The following is a 21,689-nucleotide window of genomic DNA, read 5'->3' on the forward strand; positions in this document are numbered from 1 at the left end:
GAAGAGGTCACCAGAAGTGGCTAAGGAATTTTAATCTCAATAAATTTCTATGGCTTTTCCAGCAACTATCGTGGCTTCACCCTGCACTCCTGTGTTAACCATTAACCAGACATGCCCCTGTGTCAGCTTTCTCAGCACAGGGAAACCAGAAAACCTGTGGGCTCATCCAGCCACAATTTGCAGCCATTGTGATAGGAGGGACGTGGGATTTCTCACTTATTCACAGAGCCTTGGGTGAAAAATCCAATGAGACATGGGATGCAGCAAGCAGCAGCTCCAGCACATCCTGCCTCTGCTGGGGTTCCACCGAGGAGGATGTGTCCATGCCACGGACATGTCTGGCGAGTCACACGAGCAAGGCAGTGGGACAATTCGGGAAACCCAAAGCCAGAACTCCTGGGGCAGCGGCTGCCGGTGCCTCAGGGGCCCTGCCGGGAGGGCCAAACCCTCATGTCCCTGTGAAAAATGCGTATTTTATGATTGGCTTTTTGCAAATATTAAAATGAATATTATATGTGTTGTGTTAGAAAGTAATGATGTGTTGATTTTCTTAAGTAGTGTGTTAAATATAGTTTTATGTTATAAAAAATGTTAAAATAGAAACTATGCTATGTAGGATACTTTTTTTAAAGAAAGGACTTGCAACGAGATAGCAGCCACAGGACACCTAAATCTTTCAGAGAAAAAGAATTTATTGCCCTCTTATCAGAAGAAACAAACTTCTTCCCGCCTCGAAGGCGCTGTCAGGATTCAAAGGAAGAAGGTGACGATGACCAGACAGAATCCTGTGTTTGAATGGAATTTATGCATCATGTACGAAGTGTGTGAATATGCAACAGGCTATTGTTTTTAAGGGTTAATCCTTTGTTAACGGGTGTCCTTTTTCGGGCTCGTGCTGCCCTGGACGTCCGTAACTCTTTGTTTCCATTGCCTCATATTGTCCTAATTCAAATTGTCCAAATTATTATTACTCTAATTGTATTACTATTTTTATAACCATTTTATTACTATTAAACTTTTAAAATTTTGAAAACAAGTGATTGGCGTTTTTCACATGCCCAAACCGGGACACGCTGCTTTTGGCAGGGACGGGGCGGGCGCCGATGCCAGCCGTGCGCCAGCGGTGCCATTTGCAGCAGCCGCACCGCCGGAGGCACCCTGGCCGGGCTTGGAGCTGTTTTTACAGCGGTTTCACAGGAGACGAGGCCAGGGCTGCTGCCATAAAACAAAGGAACCCCTACCAAGGGAGAACCCTCGTGTAGGGCAGGCCCGGGCTGCGCGCCCTCTGCCGGCCCGGGGCAGGGACGGGAGCCCGCTGTGGCCGCGGCCCTGCGGCCTCGCCGGCCCGGCCTGCTCCAGCTCCGGGGCCGCATAGCCCGGGCTCTGCTTCAGCTGCCCGCGCTGATGGGACTTTCTCCAGGATTTAGACTTGTCAGAATCGGAGAGTAGAAATCAGCAAAACGTGGTTCCATTGTGCCTAGCTCCTGTTTGTCAGAGGCGGTCCGCAGCCCCTCCGGGCCCCTTGCAGGGCAGCAGCTGCCTGGGGCCGGCCCGGGTGAGCCCCTCACTGGTGCAGGATAGAGCCCAGGCACCTCTGACACCTGCTGCTGAGAGACAGCAGGATCCTCCAGGGCGGGATGGAACCGGGCTGGCACCAGCATTTGATCTCATCAATGCACAGAAATGCTTCAAAGGCGGGTATCAAGGCAATGGTGCCAGACTTTTCAGTGGTGCCCGGAGTCAGGATGAGGAGCAATGGCCATAAACTAAAACACAAGTTCCACGTCAACATAAAGAAAAACTTCTTTACATTGAGGGTGGAAAAGGCTGTCCAGAGAGGTCATGGAGTCTCTGTGTTGAGACAATCAAAACCCAGCTGGACATGTTTGTGTGTAGCCTCGTCTAGGTGACTGTGCCATAGCATGCGTGTCGGACTGGATGATCCCTAGAGATCTCTTCCAACCCTAAAAATTCTGTGATTTACTCTTTCCATTCTCTCTCTGCCTGAGCAACAGTGAGTGGCTTGGGAGAGCCTCAGCAGCTCCCAATATGCCCCCCACTCCTGGCCTGCCTACCCCAGCACAGCACTCTCCCTCCAGCTCCACCATAGCTTTCAGTAAGAAAAATCACCTGGCTTGAGCAGGTGCATGCCCCTTTCTGTTCCCCAGATGTCAATGGTGTAAGGAAAACCTGTGTTGTACCCCAGGAGAACCCTTTACAACACGTCCCTGTGCACTGCTGAATAAAAATGCCCAAAGATGCCGATTTATATGCAACTTTTAGTATAGTAATTTCTGACTTGAAAGGGAGTAGCACCTATTCTCTGTTTAATACTCAGTCACCTCAAAAGCTCAGTCCCTGTCAATGATGACCCAGCTTTGAGGCTGAATGAAGCCAGACACTACTCTTGAACAACTTCAGAGCCCTGATGGACTCAGCTCTGCTGTGGGAGCCCCCACACCTGCAGCAAACCCTGCCAGTGGCAGGCTGGAGCAGGGGAAGGTACACGAGGACAGGAAAGCTGTTGCAGGCATCACTTCCTGGGGTGGGATGGTAGGAAGAAAATTCAATACTTACAGGGCTGTTTCCCTAAAGGCAGCCTCCAGTTGACTGTAGAGCAGGTTTTCTTGGTTGTTCCTCAGGTCTTAAGTGCTACCTTAAGTTGCTACCTTCTGTATGAGCCAGCCCTCATGTGGGCACATAACTGGATCAGATAAAAAGTATCTCTACCTACCTCTCTATCTCTATCTTAGTTGTAGACATGCAGGGAAGATGTACTTGTATATGTGCTGTCAAGTAATGATTCTTCTCCTGCAGATTGCTCCTGGCACTTGGTGACATATGACCGATGGACTTCCAGAGAAAAAGATTTTTGTAGTTATTATGCATCAGCTGAGTTTTCTCTATCATGATGTGATAGAAGCCCTTTGTGAAGCCATGTGAACCTTTGCCACGTGCTACATTTTGTGGTGGACAATACAAGAGATTACACGAGCAGTTTATGAAGAAATATTTCTGGTTTTCCTGAACTGGTCCTCTGCATACTTCAGGTGACTTGTGTATCAAAAAATACTGTAATTGTTTTGTTTCTGCTCAGCTGCCTATGTTTATCTATAAATCTATTATAATAGCTCATTGAACTGTTTTATTATATATTTGATTGTTCTTCTGACCTTCTTGTTTGGTCTTCCATTTGTACTGCATCCTAAGTCTCCTTTTCTGCTGTCATTGGAGTTCCTGCTCTCTTACACTTTTAGGGGAGAGAGGATGCAATCCCTTCCCAGGTACATGCACTTCTCTGAGGCACTCTGTTTTCTAGAGCAGGTCAAATGCTTGTTCCAGCAATTGATTTTAAGTATTTTGAAGCAAACTTTGTGAGCCTTCAATGACTTTCACCCGTGTTCAGCTAGCTGTTTTCCCAAACCTTACTATTTAGTGAAAAAAACCCCAAATAAGTGTTCTATACACCAATTCTATAATTACCAATTTACATTCTTAAATAACTAGATGTGTTGTGGAGTTACTTTTCAGGAAGCTCTAATCCTCACAGCTTGGCTTGTTTCTGTATTTGTTTTTGATTCTGAGAGTGCTACAGCAACCTTTTGAAAACTAGGAGTTGGTAAGAGTGACACAGAGCACATTTTTATCATGGACAAATTCAGCAGCAAACTATTATGAAAGAAATAGAATAATGAAAAGGTATAAATAATTAAATTATTTAAAGATGGGATGTGCCTAAGGTTTTTTTGTGGAGCAATGATATTGTACACTTTCAGGACTGTGCTTAGTCATTTGCTTTAATCATCATCATTTTTAGCAGTACCATAGTACCAAACTCTCACCTTTCTTTCTTCTAATGGCAGTTGGACAGGCTGTTTTGGAGAACGGGCAGGTTGTAGAGAACACCAATTCCACAGCTGTTTCTCTCCTTGGTAATGGAAGATGCCAGTCCTAATGCCTCTGGAGAATGTGTTTCAAAGGGCAGATACGATGGGAGTTTCTATGTAGAAGTGTCTTCACAAGTTTGGGGAAGAAGAGGGGAAACTGACTCTTAGGGAGTGGCATGCAGCACTCAGGACATCACAACACTGTCTTCTTCCTAGTCACACCCAAACCAGCCCTTGGACAGTACTACCCAAGAGTAATTCTTTTCTCCCTTCCACTTCCTTCCCTGTCTCTCTTCTGAGCTCTGAGGAGTTGTACCTCTGAGGACAGCCAAGCTGAAATTCAGGGCTCATAAAGCCAGGCTGTATTTATGCTCAGAGCCAGCAGCTGTTTGTAATTGCATGTTCCTATTCCCAAGTTGTGGCACCAGGATCTTGCAGGCAAGGGATGAAAAACACCTGATTATAGAAAAGCATAACAAACCTGGGCAACTAGCAAGTGTTGTAGGACCCTGTTAATCACACAGTGTCCTGTGTGAACCTGTGTTACTTGCTAAAACATCTGCTGGTGTCTGTGCAAAATGATGAGCAATTAGAGCAGAATTGTCTTTGGGCTAAGGGTTTGCAATGTGTGTTGCACAAACAAATTCATTTTCAAGTCTCAGATGTGCCTAATCACAATATCTAATGAAAATCATATAGGCCTTGGACATAGTTGTGGTTATGTTGGATTTTCAAATACTAATTAAATTGTGCTTCAAGTTAAGGAAGGAAGACCTAAGATTTAGGATGCAGAAGCAACCCAAATGAAGGCAGCATGGATATTGCAGAGGAAGGTATCTTTTCTTTCCATCTGCTGACATTGTTACTGAAGTTTCCAAGATGTCAGAAAAACAATGTCTGAGACACAGTCTACAGACTGGACACTGACAAACCAGATTAAAGCATTACTAAATTAGCAATAACTAAGACCAAAAGTTCAACTTGAAGGGAAGTGGCTCATCTGGTGATGTTTTTCTCATCTGGTTTTGCAGGTACAGACTGAAGTGTTAAAGGAATTCTAATTTAAGGGTTCTTTGTATCAGGATGAAAGTCCTGCAGCTGCATGCTGTAAAACATGAGTCTGATAGGAATTTATTTACAGGCCCAAATGCATTTAAGCTGTTTTGCCTGGTGAACTTCATGCTAGAATGCTTAATGTGGGATCAGATGTCTGATCAGGTCTGTTGTTCTGCAACTAATGAAAGGAAGTACAAACCTACCAGGCAAGTAATTACATCTGTACCACAGACCCACTTCTGGCCCAGACTAATTTTGTACTGGTGATGTTCTGATAGCCCAAGTACCCACTGCTAATGCCAAGGGCCAGATTTCACCGGTATCTTTTTGTATCTGCCACAGAGGGGGGCAGTTTGGACAAACATGCTGGCAGCACTACCTTGCCATGGGGCAGGCTGAAATCTTTTTACCGTGTTGCCTTTTTTAATGCCATCTTCTTGTCTGTTCCAAATGCAATATATACAGTAAAGCAAGATGGGGTTTTGGTTTTGATTTTTATTGTTCATTTGTTTGGAGTTTTTTTTTAAACAGGTTTGTGTAGAATTAATGTCTGTGACTTTTAATGATCATAGTGGGAGTCAGTTTCAATATTAGTATGGCCTCCTCTAGCCAAGCAGGAAATAGGCATCTGCAGTCCCCTTAAACTTAGTGAGAAAAGTAAGTTACTGCATGCAGGATAGAGAATTCTAAGCACTGTAACATGCATGTCCAGATAGAAAAAAACTTGAGGAATATCAAAATCAAAAGGAAGTACTCTGCCTCTGTGTTCTGATGAATGAATTTCATCATGCTAACATATGAATTAACTCATGCTGTAGTGCAATAGGGAGACATCACATAGAGACATAGCATGCAGAAGTCAGAGTAGAATGCATTTGATGGCTTCCTTCTGTTTTTCTACCTGCCAGAAGAACCACCAAACCCTCCACCCCCCTGGAATTTTTAAGTAAAGATGTGTTTTGTGTAGATGGTGCTTTTCCACCCAAATTCTGATAGACCACTGAAATACAAGGACTACTAACTGCTTTCTGGAAGTACTATTGAAACATTTTCTGATCCAACAGCTAACAGGCCAATAAAGTGTTTTATGCAGGGTGTGCATTTTCAATGAGTTATAACTTTATGACCTGAAAGTTGGTCATAGTGTGTTCTTCTGATATGATTCTAGCAGCCTTCCCAAATGAATACTGTAAATATCATAGCAAAATAATCCCAGTATTTTTTCTCAAACAACAGGAGTGAACAAGTTGTTTGCTAAATAAAATGCAGTCTATCCTAATAGGAATCTTAAAGACAACAGCCAGAATAAAGGTATCTTGGGGATTGTGTTTTCCTCTTTACACTTCTTAAAAGCTGTTTAACATGACCTACTCAATTTAGCTGCATTAAGGCAAGAGATACACAGTGTACTGATATATCCAAAGGATGACATTCATTCCAATATAAAATGAATAGCATTGTATTAACGTTTATTTCTAATTACAAGAAACAGAATATCAGTCCCTTATTTGTACAAAAATACCTGAAAGATTACAATTAGGTTCACAAGCCAAAAAGCTATTTACAGTATGAAGCAAAGCATATTGAATAAAGGTTTTGTCTCTTAAGTTAATACCTTTTGCATTCCCTGAAACTTTAAACTTTATTCCATTTTACAGTCACTAAATCTTGCATTGTGACAATATAATTTACGATAAGCAAGTCTTGCCACTGGAAAGGTGCATTGATTGGTCAAACTGTCAGGTATTTAGTGCAGAAAAGATAAGACAAAACATCTAAACTGAGGCACGTGTTTCTTCAAGATTAATTAACAAATAAAAAGTTTTTTGTACTTTAACACCTATCGTAACATAACTTAACTAGTAACCTCATTACCAAAATGGTTTGGCATTTTCCTTCTCAACATATTCAAGATTGCTACATGAAGTATTTATTTAGAAAATAAAATCACAGGCAAAAAGATAAAAATTCAACAGGCTCCAAAACAACCCTGAGCATCCCCTTTACATTCATGTCATTTAAATACAAAAATAAGAGTCAAATGTCCTTCAGTCCTTGGTATTCTGAGCTGGCAGCCAGCTGAATCTGTTGGAAAACTAAGGTGGCATTGACTGTTTTCCAGCAGAAAGAAGACAAAGCAGTGATCTGCTTAAGTAAGATTGTTGCCACTTTGAAGGTGGTCACTTTCTCAAAACAGCTCACTTTAGCTGGGAAGAGTACAAAATACTAAGTCAACCATCTACATACAAAAATCATGGTTCATAGTCAAACTTTTATTCTCAATTTAAATAAGATGCAAAGTTTTTTTTTTATAAATATGAAACACTGCAAATACTATCTGCCTACTGGGAAAAATGCATGGTTGTCACTAAGCTATGTAAACAGAAAAACTTAAAACTACAGCATAAATGGTCTTATTAAACTGGTAATGTAGTCAATACAAGTATCTTTTTTCTCCTAATAGGGGCCAAATAGAAGCATGCAAAGTGAAGTCAGACTTAAGTTAGCTTAATTTCAAGGTTTTAAAATACATTGTCTAAAAAGCAGGAACACTCATTTCACTATGTACAATTAAAAAAAGCAAAACAAAACAAAACAAAACAAAAACGGCTTCTACTAAAAACAAAATCAAGTTTCTTCATTTTTAGTATCTAGACATTAAATGGAAAAAAATACTAAATGTGTTCTGTAAACTAAAATACAGTGTTTCTATACCATTGACATAGTTTAAGCTGATATGGACGACTCAGGCAGGTTATGGTTTGTCTTAAGCTATTCTTAACACTACATGAAGACCTAAAAGTGTAGGATTGGTTTTCCTTCTTTACCCTTTCAGATGGCTAGGATTTCAAACCCAGTGGCAAATATTAAGGATTAACTAGCCTGTGTAGATAATTTACCATTTTACAAATGCTCCGTTCTGCACTACACTCTGCAAGTTCCCAGGGTGGAATAATTCTCACTGTGGCTAATGGCACCAAGCACTGGGAAGTTTTTTCAGTTCAGACAGTTGCTGAAGCAATGGTTGGTTGCAACTGCAGGATCAAGGTGGGACTTGTCTGACTTTAATACTGATTTATCATCAGAAAGAGTTATTGAGTAAACATTAAAGAATTCATTTAAACATTAACAATAAAGTAGTTCTGATGATAAACCAGCACCAGAGCAAGATACATGCTTGTCTGCCACAGGTACTGGTGTGCAGTAGCACACATGACACAGGGATCACCAGTTATCTCAATGGATGATATTGCCAGCAGTTACTTCACAATCAAATCTGTTTCTATTCCCAGAATGTTCCTTCTCACCATGTAAACTTTCATGACCCTACAAGAAGCAGAAGGGTTCAGTTCTTCTTATGCCCTATCCCCAGGAGAGCATTGTCACTGTAGCTTTACTATATTGAAAGAGCTCTTTGAAACAGTCTGAAAATTCAAGGAGCTATAAAGCTAAAAACACTGGTTTTAATTTTTTTTTTATTTTGTCATACTAAGACTACCTGCAGAAGAATCTTCTCACAAAAAATGGTGGTTCAAATACAAGTGTAGTCATTCAGTCCTACTCTATTTAGTAACAGTAAGTTTCCTCAGGAAAACAGTCAAAAGGCTGTAAAAAACAAACCACCACTCCAATAATAAAAATTTGTGCATAGAATCTAATACAGTCTCTGCATGACTGGATGCCACTAATATGCCATCAACATACTACAGCCATAATGCTACAAGTCAACAGTTTTAAGAGTACGTATATTGGTGGTATGTTCTTTTAGAATTGTATCCTCATTGCTTCTTCAAAGACACCGGCAGATCATTGAACCTCAGGTCTCCAGAGAAGTACTGAGACATACGCGCGCGCACACACACACTTCTTGATTTTCTTCTAGATCCTTTTAGGCTGAAGCATTCCATACATTTTAGGGTGCAGATTAATACCCAACTCCTGCATGAATTTTAAAAGCCACATCAGCTCCTAATATAGGCTGCATACAATATCCGAAACAAAGTAGGAGTGCAAAAAAAGTGATCAATACAAAAAGTAAACACACTAGTCTTAATTGTCAAGATTATTCCAGGGCAAGAGTTCTTTTCAAATATTTCTCTTCACACTTGTTCCTGTTAAGTGGCCCAGCCAAGATAGTTTCCAGTTTTGTTTCAAATTTACTCATTGTTTTACAGACCCTCCCCCCATTTTTGGGATGCTGGGACACTCAGCAGCAATCACTCTTAGGTGTTAGACAAACCAGCAATCTTGGTCTGTTGGCACCTGTCGAATCCATCCCTTTCAGAGTCCCAAGGTGCATAATATTTATTTTTTTAACCAACTTACAAATCTGCCAATTCCCCAGTGTCAACCTTCTCTTACAATTACTCTTCTATCAAATCCAGTCTTCAGCGAGAGTCAGATTTGAGGTCATAAGGCCACTCGGATGCAGTGGTGTTTGAGTTTGCAGGGCAAGACTCCTTTGTTTAGTTGATAGAATTCAACAAGCTGGATTAGATCACTGAATTTGGTGTTCCCATCATCCAGACTGAAAAATATCTGGCCATCATCTTCACACTAGGAAAACAAAACATCCTTTTCAAGTTAGGCTGCACATGAAGAGATACACAAGTGGAAAAACTTAGAGAGTACCACCAGTGTGTGACATAAGTAAATGATGGGCACTCGGTTGGCGCCTGGTTGCATAAACAACCCAGTGCCTGCAGTTCTGTATGAAACCATGCACAGGGCTAGAAAAAACATACCTTAACCCAACTTGTAACATTTTGTTTATGAAAGTGAAAACTTGTGGGCACAGTAATTGAAAGTTGTACAGATGTCACTGGCATTCATTAGATAAAACAAAAATACCCCAAAAGGATTTGTTAGCTTTTTGTAAAATTGGCCAGCTAAACAACAGAGGAGGGTTTGGAACAATAAAAAGTTCTACATAATCCTAAATTTTTCATGCTTTTTTGGATCAAGATAAAAATCAAATTGTTTTCCAACATCTCTGTGTAATGTTATTTGAAGCTCAACATGATTGGATAACCTCCAGAATAAAACTTTTTAAAGTTTCCTGAAGTTATTCTATGTTTGCTTAAGTGAGAAGGGAGACAACAACTGCTGTTGTCTCTGACAGTCACAGAGAACAAGTTCTGTGCATTACATAGACTTGTGTAATGCAGTGACTTACAACAGTTTTCCAGCAATGCTAACCAATAATTTTAAGCAGACATTTGACTGATTAAAGAATATTCTAAAGAATATCTGTTCATGTATTTGCTAATGGAAACATCCTTGTTAATTACATCAGTAATTAATAAGAGATCTCCTGAGATGTTGGCAAAAGCTTAATGGTTTAAAATTTTGGGGTTTTTTATCAGTATCAAAAATAATCTACTTACCGGCAAGATTTGAAAATGCTTTATTTTTTGATGATGGCATAACGTAAGTACAAATGCCTTTGGATTGCTTTGGCTGTCCCGGAGAAGAAATAATCTAGGAGAGAACATTTTTAAGAACAAATTGAATATCCCCATCTGTTTGTTCTTAAATAATCAGAACCACTAAGTAATATTGTGCCACTGCCGAATTCTTCTTTAGTTGCATTAAGAGGTGATTTTGTAACTGGCAATTTACTTTCTACCATGGCTATGCAACATTGACAGATGAAGAAACAAGAAGTGCAAGATACATGATGGTACTTCTTCCCCTAAGAAGGTACCTATGAGGCTTTTTTTAAGGTTCCCTCTAACTCAGCTTTCTATTAATGATTTGTACTCTTATGAAGAAAATGTTATCATTTAATTCTAGAGAAAACCTGAATTTCTGTAGATGAGAAAGTAATATATGGGAATCTGTTCCCACTACAATATCTTGCATCAGTTTGCAGAAATCCAGTGTCAGCAAAATTATGTGTTGGTTAAATGGCTGCAATTGCACAGAAATAGCACAAGACTTTCTTAAAATTATTTACCAGTTAAGTAGCTTCCAAATTATCAAGATGGGGAAAACACACACTGATTTTTCCTCTAGAACAGTCACAGTATTTTCCCCTCAGCATGTGGAAAAAAATGTACATTAGGTGTACAGCTACCAACAGTATACACCATGTAGCTGTCACTTTTAAGTTAATCCACAAAACTGAAGTCCTACCCTAAATGGACTTTATTTAACATCCATAATGGGAAGAGGAGAAAAAAAGGTAGATAAAAACCCCTGTGTTTCCTCCCCTTGATATTTATGAACTAAGGAAGCAGATCCTCTCCATGCCACAGGAAAGAAGAATATACCTTTGCAGAAGGCTTATAGCACAAAGCACAAGTGGATTTTAGAGATGGCTGAGCACAGGACTGGAGCAGGCCTCTTAATTGCTGACCACTAAGCAAGGAACACACTTTTCCAAGGTGCAGTTGAAAGAACTGCTTGTAGTCTTAAGAACCCAAAAGATTTTACTCCAGCTCCTCAGAACTGATTGAGAAATGTCAGTACCAGAAAAATGCACCATCATAACCAGAGTGACTTCAGTAGTCAGGGACAGGCATGTCTTGCCACTCTCAGAAACCATGCATGGTATTTGAAAATTCCATTGTAATCTTAGGAAGACCAAATGTGTGGAAAAGGGACAAAAGCCTTTATAAATTAGCATCCCTGTGAGGGAAAAAGAGCCTGCCCTGTGGTTGCTGCAGTTCATGCAGGTATCTCAATTATATTTCATCTAGCTGTTTCACATCATGCATGGTAAACTAGTGGCACAAAGCAAAGGTCTGCACAACTGATGCTGCAACTGTTTACTCAACCTCTGGCAAGCAACCAGCTTCCACACAAACAGTGGCTACCAAGAGAGATGCATCCTCAGCAAGAACTTCCAGAGATATCCAAGATAGTAGCATCAGTTGCTTGTATACAGTGTTGAGCCTCTTCCATGAACCATCAGGAAACTGTTGACTTTCTACCTTCTTTTGTTCAAGAACACAGAGAGCAGGAAAACATAGGCAAGAGTTTTCTCCCCTGAAAATCATGATCCTTGTATCTCAGAGCACATAGGTAACCTGGTTCTTTTGCCACTGCTGGTGGACCTTACTATGGCTAAACTAACCAATTTTTACATTCCACAGTAAGTAAGCTGATTAGGCACAAATTGAACACAGCATCAAACACATGAACACATTTATGAATTCATCAAGAAGGATGGGCCACCAGATTCCTAAGGCAACAAGACAAAATGAGCCCAAAATTGTATTGTGAGAAAACCAGAAACACAAAAAGTCAGCAGTGCTCCTTTGCTTTCTCAGCTTCTCTTTTCTGTTGAACCTGCTTAGCTAAAAGCCCCTGTCTAGCCCTAGACTGGAAAAAAACTCCCCAAAAATAAGCCAACACTGCTTGATGAATTTTTTATATATATATATGTATATATATGCACTACCAATTTCTACTTCCCTAATGTATTTTAGTCTTCAGAAAGATTAGTGTTGCTTCTGAATCAGAAAATGCTGAAGAAAGGTTTGAATTTCACTGTCTCCTGTGAAGCCAACATGGATGTTTCTACCGTAACCCTGAGAGGAATGAAGACAGTGAACCAAAGGCAGCCATGCCTTTCCCATCCTACAAATCAACAATGCTGAATGCAGTTCAAGCAACTTCCCTTCAATAACCATAACTCCATATAAATAAGGAAAACAGATGCTCAGAAGATACTTAAATAACGACCACAGACATTTAAGAGAGTGCTGGAACAGGTACTTTAATTTCTTTGCTCTAGAACAGAAATAGTGAGCAAGCACCATTAGCTTCTCTGATTCATGCAGAAGAGCACGGATGGCTGATTATAAATTTGTTGGCAAATGGTTAGGTACAGCTTTGCCTGAAAAATATCTCCTCAATGCATATTACAAGAATTAAACATATTCAAATTCTAACATCATCTAAAACTTGACTATCTCTGTTGGAAAAAAAGAAAGACAATTAAGTGTATTATAAGATTTTACTTTTCAAATTAAAAGTTAGGATCTACTCCTACAAGCACACACTCTGACTTTTTGGAATCCAGGCAGGTTATAACGGGACTACTCAACAATCAGGTTACTCAGAAATGCTCATAAACCTGTAGATTATTACAGCAGAAGTTGTGCTCTCATCTGTAAAGTTTACTGTCAGATCATAAATACTGAGCAACAAGAATACCTACCCATCTACAAGCCCTTGTTGCTTAATAATCCTGTGAGATTCTTCTCTCGAGATTCTTCCGTGAAACCAGTGCTGTGTCCTATGAATAACTGGAGGTGAGAGGAAAAAGAAGGAGAGGATGGTTAAAAACAATTACACATGCAACCATTTTACCACATACTAATTATTTAAACATTTTAAAAGTGGGTATAGATCTCTTACAGAATATAAAGTATCTTCCATCAACCTATATAAAAGAGAATCAATATAAAAAAATGCATCTACTTAATATACCAAGTAGAGAGGCATCATATCTCCATGTATTTTCCAATTTTCAGATATACAATTAGGTAAAAAAGAGAAGTCTCTTATAATATTGCCTTCTCATAGCTTGAACGTACTGGGATTAACATTCCTTAAGACTCAATGTATAAGCTAATGAGTTAGAAACAAGTCCCTCTAAATATCAGATAGAGAAATGCACTTTAGATGGTGCTTTCAAGAGTCAAGTTAGCCCCCAATATGTTTATCTTTATTGTTTTGTTCTTCAAATGGTATTTTAAAATTCTGTTAACAGAATAGCAATAGAAAATATCTGTGTTTCCTCCAAGAAGGCTAGGATATTAATATGAAATTTCCTGTTGTTTTAATAAATTTACAGTTTCAAAGAAATGTTGAGGACTTGCATATTTTACATTTTTCAATTATTATGGAACAAATTTTGTTTTGAAAACTCTCATTTCTACTCTATAAAGATTAAAAGATCACTCACTGACTTTCCTTGTCCAAAACAGCAAATCAACTGCTGGATTCTTTTAAATGGAAATACTTATGGAGTGTCTATTTTTACAAAATAAGAGTTTCAAAAGACTAGTCCTAAAGTAAAGTTTGAGTGGGCCATCAAGGGAAACAAGTTCCTTCTATGGTGTCTGTATGGGTAGGCATGTTAATGACACAGGAGCTACTGATAAGGATTGTATTTGACATCAAGGCATTCGTACTACATGGCTACACTCTATGTCTATATGAAATGTACCTTTTCTTTACCCACAGAGACCTCTGATACTATGGTTACAAACCATCAGAATTTACCTGTACTCAGTGTGGAAGGATGGAGTGGACTTTGGCTACCCAAGATGTTCATTCTTGTGCTACGTTTCTATAGAGAAAATGAATTACCGTTAAATCCACACTAATGTCTTGGAAGAAGAGAATTAGTGCACATGCAATATAGATTAAATTTACAGGAAACTGGGGGCTGGGCAGATTTAATGCAAGGATGAGAAAAAGAAATGCAACTTTGAAGGGGGCTAATCTACAAGCAGCAGCTCATTTCAGTTGGCTTAAAACACGAGCCAGATGTTAATGATGAAAGCTCAGTATCTTAAAAAAAAAAAAAAAAAAAGGAAAAAAAAGACAGAAAAAAAGAAAAGACTGATGTGTTTCTGCTCAGGCAAAACACCAGGCACTCAGTAAATCAAGCAGTATTTCCCTCCCGTACATAAAGCACCAGCTAATGCTTCAGTAATGACTCCTTTACCCTAAAAGACGAGCATGTGGGAAAACTTGTACTGCAGCTGTCTGTCCACAAGACACTATAAACAAGTTACATCAGTTTTCATTGAAAGAGGTCCTGCCTCTTGTATATTCTGCAATTAAACTTACTGGGAGCAAGCCATTAGTCAGAGCCCCAGCCTCTTCCATGTGGGGAAGCATTTAATTTGACATATTCCTCCTCAGAGACTGGTTTTGCAAACTGGCAGTAAAGTTCTGGTGGGTCTGCTTTCCCCCTCAACTTTCCTCTGGACACTAGGGGGACAGAGAAGCAGTGGTAGAAGGTTGTTGTGAATGTGACAGTTTTGCTAAAGATGGATATTGACTTTCAGATCTGCATGCTTGCAGTGTGATTGCTGCAGGTCGGAGCTAAGCTATACTGTGACCAGCACTGCACTAACATCATAGCACACTCTGTGTTTTGGCTCTCAACAGACACTTACTGATTGCAAAAATAGAAAAGAAGAGAAGATAGCTACCCTCCAAGCATGTCCTTCTTCCAAGGCAGCACTCTGTGCTTCAGCAGGATTTTCAATAACTCTTCCTATTTGCCCCGAAAAATCCATTGCTACTAGTGAGTTTTCAGATACACTTCTCTGAAAAGGAATTTTCACTTATTTCAAAAAACAGGGAAAGGGAAAACCAGCTTGAGAGTTTCACTTCAAACTGTTTTGGTTTCAGAAGACTGTCCAAAGTCCTCCTTCAACAGCACAGAAAATACATCTCACTTTTTTCTCCTTTCAAAAGATTCACAGACACAAAAATAGATGTTTTTTTGACTGTAGGGGAGTGAGATGATTCAAAGGCTCAGAATAAAATCTATTTGCTCAAGTTGCCCACTTGCCCTATTACTATATTCCAGTCATTTTCAGGGCCAGTTGGGATCCAAATATAGGATCTTCTCTTTTAGGTAGTTAACAGTCAGCTCTTGGCCCAACATATTTTAGGAAATCTACGTGTTAGTTTTGCCAGACCTAAGCTGGCTTCTGCAGAGACAGCCAGATGTCTCTCTGTGCCGTACATCTCAAAGAGCGTGACGTAGCCAAGATTTTTCAATCATGTGGATCATGTAAGCCTAATATAATGGAGAGCCAACCACAAAAACTGTACTCATGCAGAACATAAACTTTATGTTGATTTGCTGCACAATGCTGAATTTACATTTCTTAGTGTAAAATTTTCCACTTTTAAAATGCAAAAGCAAATGTATCTTTTCCAACATCATACATCAGTGAGGTAAAGTTCATCACTTACTACTGGAGTGGAAAAGTGTGGAAGCATGGCTTTTCGCTGCTGGGGAATTCTGTAATTCTGATACAGTAGCATTCCATACTGCCAACAGAAACACAAGGACAGTATTATTCAAATATATGCCCTAGGAAAAAAACTGTAGTGATTTCTTAATATCACTTTTACACTGGACCAAGGCCCCAAAGACATTTGTATTGAGTAATAGTGATTGGCAGGTGGCAAAGAGTAAATAAAACAAAAAGTTTTATTTAAAAAAATACAAGCTTGAGTGATATACATGGGTTATTTTTGCAACTCTCAGCTATGATCACGTTTTCTTTGTAGAACACAAGCTTTCAGTTGAGATCAGAACACACATATTAATTCCCTTCTTTTTACCCTCTAGAACTTAAAGAAATTCTGCACAAGACATTCAAACTCAGTTTTCATAATGATAAAAAATAAGAACCTTTCTAATTCACTAGCTCTTTCAAAAAATTTCACTATCACTTTGTACTTTTCCCATCTTAAAAAAAATAAGGTGATTGAATTCCAGTCATGCCCTTGGTTGAACATGATGAATTTTAGCAACACTTGTAGCTAGGATAGGTAAACAGCTACTCAGTGCCTTCCCTAAAGGCACAGTGCTGAAGGAGAGCAACATTGCTTACTGAATGTTCTAACTGGAACAGTTTATACAATTTCCAAACAGGGTAATAGAGGACTATGGAAAGCTAAATGAGATGCTGAATAAAAACAAGCGTTATGGACACAGCCTTGGGGCAAAGCCTTAATTTTCGCTGACTGTACACCTTTAATCATTTTTTCTGTGTATTAAAAACAAAGTCATTTTTTTTCAGTACACGGGACATAGTAAGGTAGAGAGAAAAACACAGCAGTTTTCAAAGCAGCACATTCAGAAAAAGACTTAGAACCAAACCAGAATTTATGCACATTTTCCTATGAAAATCAGGAAGTTCTCTCCTTCAAAGGACACCAAATAGTCAGCTTTCTCCTCAGTTCCCTCCATCCTGATTTTGTTTCAAAAAGCAGTGAAGCCTCCTATCATATTATCAAGAAGTTTCATTGTGTGCTCTCAGATATGAGTAACTTTTACCCAGATATATGGTTACTTATTTTTGTTACTTCTTCTAATAGAAAAATGGAAAAAATGGAAAAAAATGCTAAAGAAATGCTGTTCTGGTAAAGAGAACCACTTACCATTATGAAAACAGTTTCTTTAGCTTTATGGTAACTTGAAAATATCTTGTTAAGCAGGTTTTTTAATTCATTCTCATATCTCAAATTTGGATCCCAAACTAAAACTATACTTGATTAATATGTGAAGGAATAGATCTTAGTCCCATGCTTAAATTCTTAGGTGGGACAGGTCTGCTTGGCTTTTTGCTCTTATTCATATTGTTTTGGAGCAGATGATATTAAAGAACATATAGGTAACTTCCCATTAACAAACTAACAAATGCCACTTTACTCTAGGTGCAGCTTTGCAAAAGTAGGAGAGATTAGGTACCTTGAGGAGTCGAAAGGCAGTCATCCAGCACGTCCTGCTTTGCTCGTCTTCAGCACACAACAACCGCAGTTCCTTAGTTTCATTTCTCACTCTGTTTGGCTTTAAAGCATTAGAGGGAAGTCAGATACATTCATGAGAAAACCAACAATTAGAATCACTGTAAGCAGGGTAGAGGCAGGTACAGTATTAGTCCAAAGAACTAGCCAGAAAAAGCTCCCACCACACTGAATTTAAAGCTCAGGAGAGGCTGAGCATGCTCTGAAGGAAATCACTTTTTCAGCTGGGTCCAACAAGATCAAATGTTGGTGCCTCCTGACTTTCAGAAGCTGGGGTCATTGATCCTTGTAGGTCGCCTCCAACTCAGGGTTTTCTATGATTCTATGGTTTGAAATAACCTGCAGTCCTAGCAGTTTATAGGAACAAGGTACTCAGGCCATGCTAGAACCAGACCCAGGCACTTAGTTTAATTGGGTTTGGTAGTTGGAGGGTTTTTTCCTGGTTTTTTGGGGATTTTTTGTTGCTGTTGTTGTTTTGTTTTCAAATCTGTGAGAAGTTTTATACACCTCCATTTTGAAATGAAGGATGAAAGTTTCCAAAACTGAGGGTAACTGAAAGTTTGCTTCCATCAGTTCAGGATGTGTCCTGCCTCCAGTCTCTTTGATACAAACTCTTGCTGTCTAGCTCTGGAATGGCTGCTAGGAAGGAGACTACTTCACTACTGTCATAAAACCAGCTCCCAGACTTATTTTCTTCTCAGAAAATTACACTTTTCAAACCTTTGAAATACCTTCCAAATGAATCTTTCAGCACAACAGTTTTAAAAATCTTCAAAGGCAAATGGTTATTCCTACATTCATGTTTCCAAGACACTCTTCCTCTTTAAATAAAGGCAAACTTCTGGCCCACAATAATGATAAAATTGCACCCTATCAGAGCTTGATCCTTTGCTGCTATATGGTTTTGGTGCTTACTGTCCAAAGAAACTTTTCTGTTTGATTAGTGAACTTGGAAAAAGCTTTTATCTGTGAGGTGAACCAAGGCCATCTCACAAGCACACCACGCTTCAGCTCTCAGCTGCTCTTGCACAAAAATTTCCCAAACCAAAGGAGCACCAGATTAAGTGTTAAAAGTGTCACAAAAAATGATGACAAGATTCACAGGACATGCCTGCCAAACGAAAGATGTTAAAGATCAAGTCCTTATGACAGAAAAGGCTTGCAGAGTTTTACATACAAATCCCATTTAGCTGGGGGTTGGGGTGACTCTGAGCTACCAACACCGTCTGGAACTTGGGAAGAACTCAGTGAGAAGATTTACCTTTATACAAAATCCATACTCTGCAGGGGCATTGTACAACTTCTTGCCTGCTATCAACGAGAAGATATTGCTGTCTTCTAGGTCAGCCAACAATTGCAAATGTCTTGGTTCCTGGGGAAGTAACATGATTTAGCACAGGTAAGTGAAAGGTTTTGGAAGATGTGCAAGCTCTGTAGTCTCTCAAGCTCAGCCTCCAACAGAGGGCAATGCAGGAACACTGCTCCTCTCCCAGGCAGCCTCAAGTGGCCATGGCACACACCCCTTAAATACCAGCCTACCAGCAGAAAGTGCTTGGTACAGGAAGCTCACAAAATACTTATGCAAACCCCCCACATTAAAAATGGCCTGGCCTATTACATTGGTCCAGAGAAATCTGAAGGTTAGCACAACTTTAGTGGCCACAGTGATGTTGCCTGGCTGGTTTGGTTTTATTTTATAATGAAACTCTGTGGCTGTGTTTATGCATTGAGAGCCCAGGGCTCAACTATCATTTGATCATGCCTTACTCATCTTTTTCTGTGGAACAAAAAATGGGAACACTGTGTGGAGATTTTTAAAAAACAGCAAAAAATACCCACTGTAAAAGCAGAAAATGTTTTCACATGCTAGTACTGTGCAACTTCTTTTTTAATCTTACCTTTGAAGTTCCTTTTGTAGAACAATAAAGTCCTGATCTCCTCAAACACATAAACAGTTTCTTCCATGATTTCCTACCCAGCTCTTTCACATGCAAGAAACCTTGAATTTCAGGGCAGCTACTGGAGTTTAAAAAGTTCTGTTGGAGAGGAAAATGTAGATGAACATTGTATCCTATGGATGAATTGTAAAATTGTCACTGTATTTGCAGGACAAAGAATGAAATGGCAAATCACTTTGTTGACTTGAGGTGCAGTTTCCCACTAGGCTTAAACTGACCTAGATGTTTAATCTGATTTACAACCAAAATGTATATTCCTGCTCCTCCATTGTGTCTAGTTGGCCATCTCCTCCTGCAACTGACACCTTCCTATTCTCTGCATGAAGACTTAAATCTCAAAAAAGCTACTGTTTCTCTGTATTCCCATTCATCTTGCACCTGGCCTGAAGGGAGAGAAAGTAAGCTTATTAATTCTTAAAATAATACCTTGTCTCAGCAATTTTGGCAAATTGCCTAGCTTGGAAACATTGGCCAAAATCTCCATCTTTATCCTCAACTTTTTGAAAGGAAGAGCCTATTTAGGGATTTCAAGCTGTCCCAAGACAAGAGGTATAACAGACAACAGAGTATTTAACTTAAAATAAAATGTAGAGCAGTCAAGTGAGTGCCAGCAATTATACCAGACCTCAGGATTGAAAAGCATTTAACTTCTTGACATAAGTAGAGGAACCATATACAAAATAATTTGATTTGTGATATATCACAGGAAGGAAGAATTAATTATGGTAGGAGAACTGATGGATTGCTCCCTTATTACAACAGGCCAGGTTTTTAAATGACAGAGGGCTCAATCATTAGGTTAAATACCAAATTAATAAATTCAATAAGTATGAAGAAAAATGCATAAACCTGGTTAGCCTAGATATCTCAGCAATTCTTCGAAGTTGTGTTTTGGTATGGACATTGCCCATAGGAAACAAAACCAAAACCAGTGTCTTGCGTCAGAATTCTTACTTCCATTAAACCCTGTTTTTTTTTCCAGTGCTCCTCCTCATCTCATCTAACAGAATGGGAAAGAACAATCAATTTTCTTGCTGTTTGTACTATGAATACACTGGTCATCTATGAAAGGGAAAGACCAAAAGGAGAACAGATTCTTTTTGTCCAGTCAGTTAAAACAAAAGTAAACTAAGATGGCAAGCTTTTTTGCATGTTATAGCCGGGTCAAGACTAGGGAAAACAGATCCCACTGATTTATATGCTATTGTCATGACCAAAAATACTAGCTCTTAATGAAGTATATGATATAATGAGGTGATATTTAATATTCTTCCCTGTCATGCGTATAATTAAAACCAGCGAAATGGGTCAGTGTCTAAGGGGGCCTCAGATGCAACATGCTTAATGAATACTAGGCTGCAGGAGGTTTACCTTGAATAAATTATAACTGCCATTGAAATTCTGAAAAATGGTTGTGTGTTTCTCAAAAGAAGTACTTAATATAAAAATTTTAACAAAAATAGTTTTTTATGGGTAAACAATGAACTAGAGGGAATATGCTCACCCTCTTTCCCTCACCCTCTTGTGTTGTTAACCTCCAAGACTTTTGCTTCTTCAGGACTGTACCTTCCTGAGCCTTCCCAGAAGCAAACTCATACCTCACGAGGCTCTAAGGTTTTCCTTTTGCTACCACTTGAGTTACCCTCAAAACTTTTCCATCTTCAAGGACATCTTGCTCTTTTTGGGAGTCCTGCTGCTTGTATTAACTAGTAAATTCAATTCTCCATTTTAATTACAGGATGAAGGGTCCAAGGTGTGAAGACCTCTCTTCCTACCAGTCTATGGCAATGCCAGTCCATGCCAGTTTTGGTTCCTGATTACAACCTCACTGCACATGACTTTCATTTATAATTCCAGAAATAGGCTTGATTTTTTTTGTTTGATTGTTTCCCAGATGTAAGAGGATGCTATATTTTAAATTCTTCTCAGTGAATGTGGAACCAGATTTTAATGGACTTTGGCATGTTATGGGACAGAATGAATGCACTGGATCAAAAGTCAGTGGAAACTTGTCTCAACAGAGAGTCAGTGTATATTTGCAAAATGACAGAAATCAAGCTAAAATCAGTTACTCGTATGCTTATATTCTTCTTATATTTGTGCTTCTGCTTTATAACTTGCCTGTTATTCATGACACTGTCCTCCAGGCATCATGGTCATATGTTCTTAGTACAGTACTTCTTTAATAAATTGTGTTTTAATTTTGCTCTGGAGTTGAATGTCCAGAGGTTGAGAAAACAAGTGAAGTGAAAAGGATTTATAGACTATG

At 39.2% G+C, this 21,689-nt stretch overlaps 1 protein-coding gene across 2 annotated transcripts in view; it reads right to left on the reverse strand.

Annotated features, from left to right (window-relative positions):
* Positions 1-6,386: 6,386 nt before the first annotated feature.
* GRB10 (growth factor receptor bound protein 10) overlaps positions 6,387-21,689 on the reverse strand; it is a 145,473-nt gene continuing 130,170 nt past the window's right edge. For both annotated transcript variants that reach the window (XM_066560074.1, XM_066560066.1), the window contains 9 exons: positions 19,361-19,498; positions 18,724-18,834; positions 17,407-17,505; positions 15,900-15,977; positions 15,125-15,241; positions 14,184-14,250; positions 13,114-13,201; positions 10,331-10,424; positions 6,387-9,500 (listed from right to left, as the gene is read on the reverse strand). In XM_066560074.1, coding sequence (XP_066416171.1) covers positions 9,354-9,500; positions 10,331-10,424; positions 13,114-13,201; positions 14,184-14,250; positions 15,125-15,241; positions 15,900-15,977; positions 17,407-17,505; positions 18,724-18,834; positions 19,361-19,498 — 939 coding nt within the window. In that variant the 3' untranslated portion in view covers positions 6,387-9,353. The remainder of the gene's footprint in view (positions 9,501-10,330; positions 10,425-13,113; positions 13,202-14,183; positions 14,251-15,124; positions 15,242-15,899; positions 15,978-17,406; positions 17,506-18,723; positions 18,835-19,360; positions 19,499-21,689) is intronic.

The sequence above is a fragment of the Molothrus aeneus genome, chromosome 1, assembly GCF_037042795.1.
Source record: "Molothrus aeneus isolate 106 chromosome 1, BPBGC_Maene_1.0, whole genome shotgun sequence".
In the NCBI taxonomy this organism is placed as follows: domain Eukaryota; kingdom Metazoa; phylum Chordata; class Aves; order Passeriformes; family Icteridae; genus Molothrus; species Molothrus aeneus.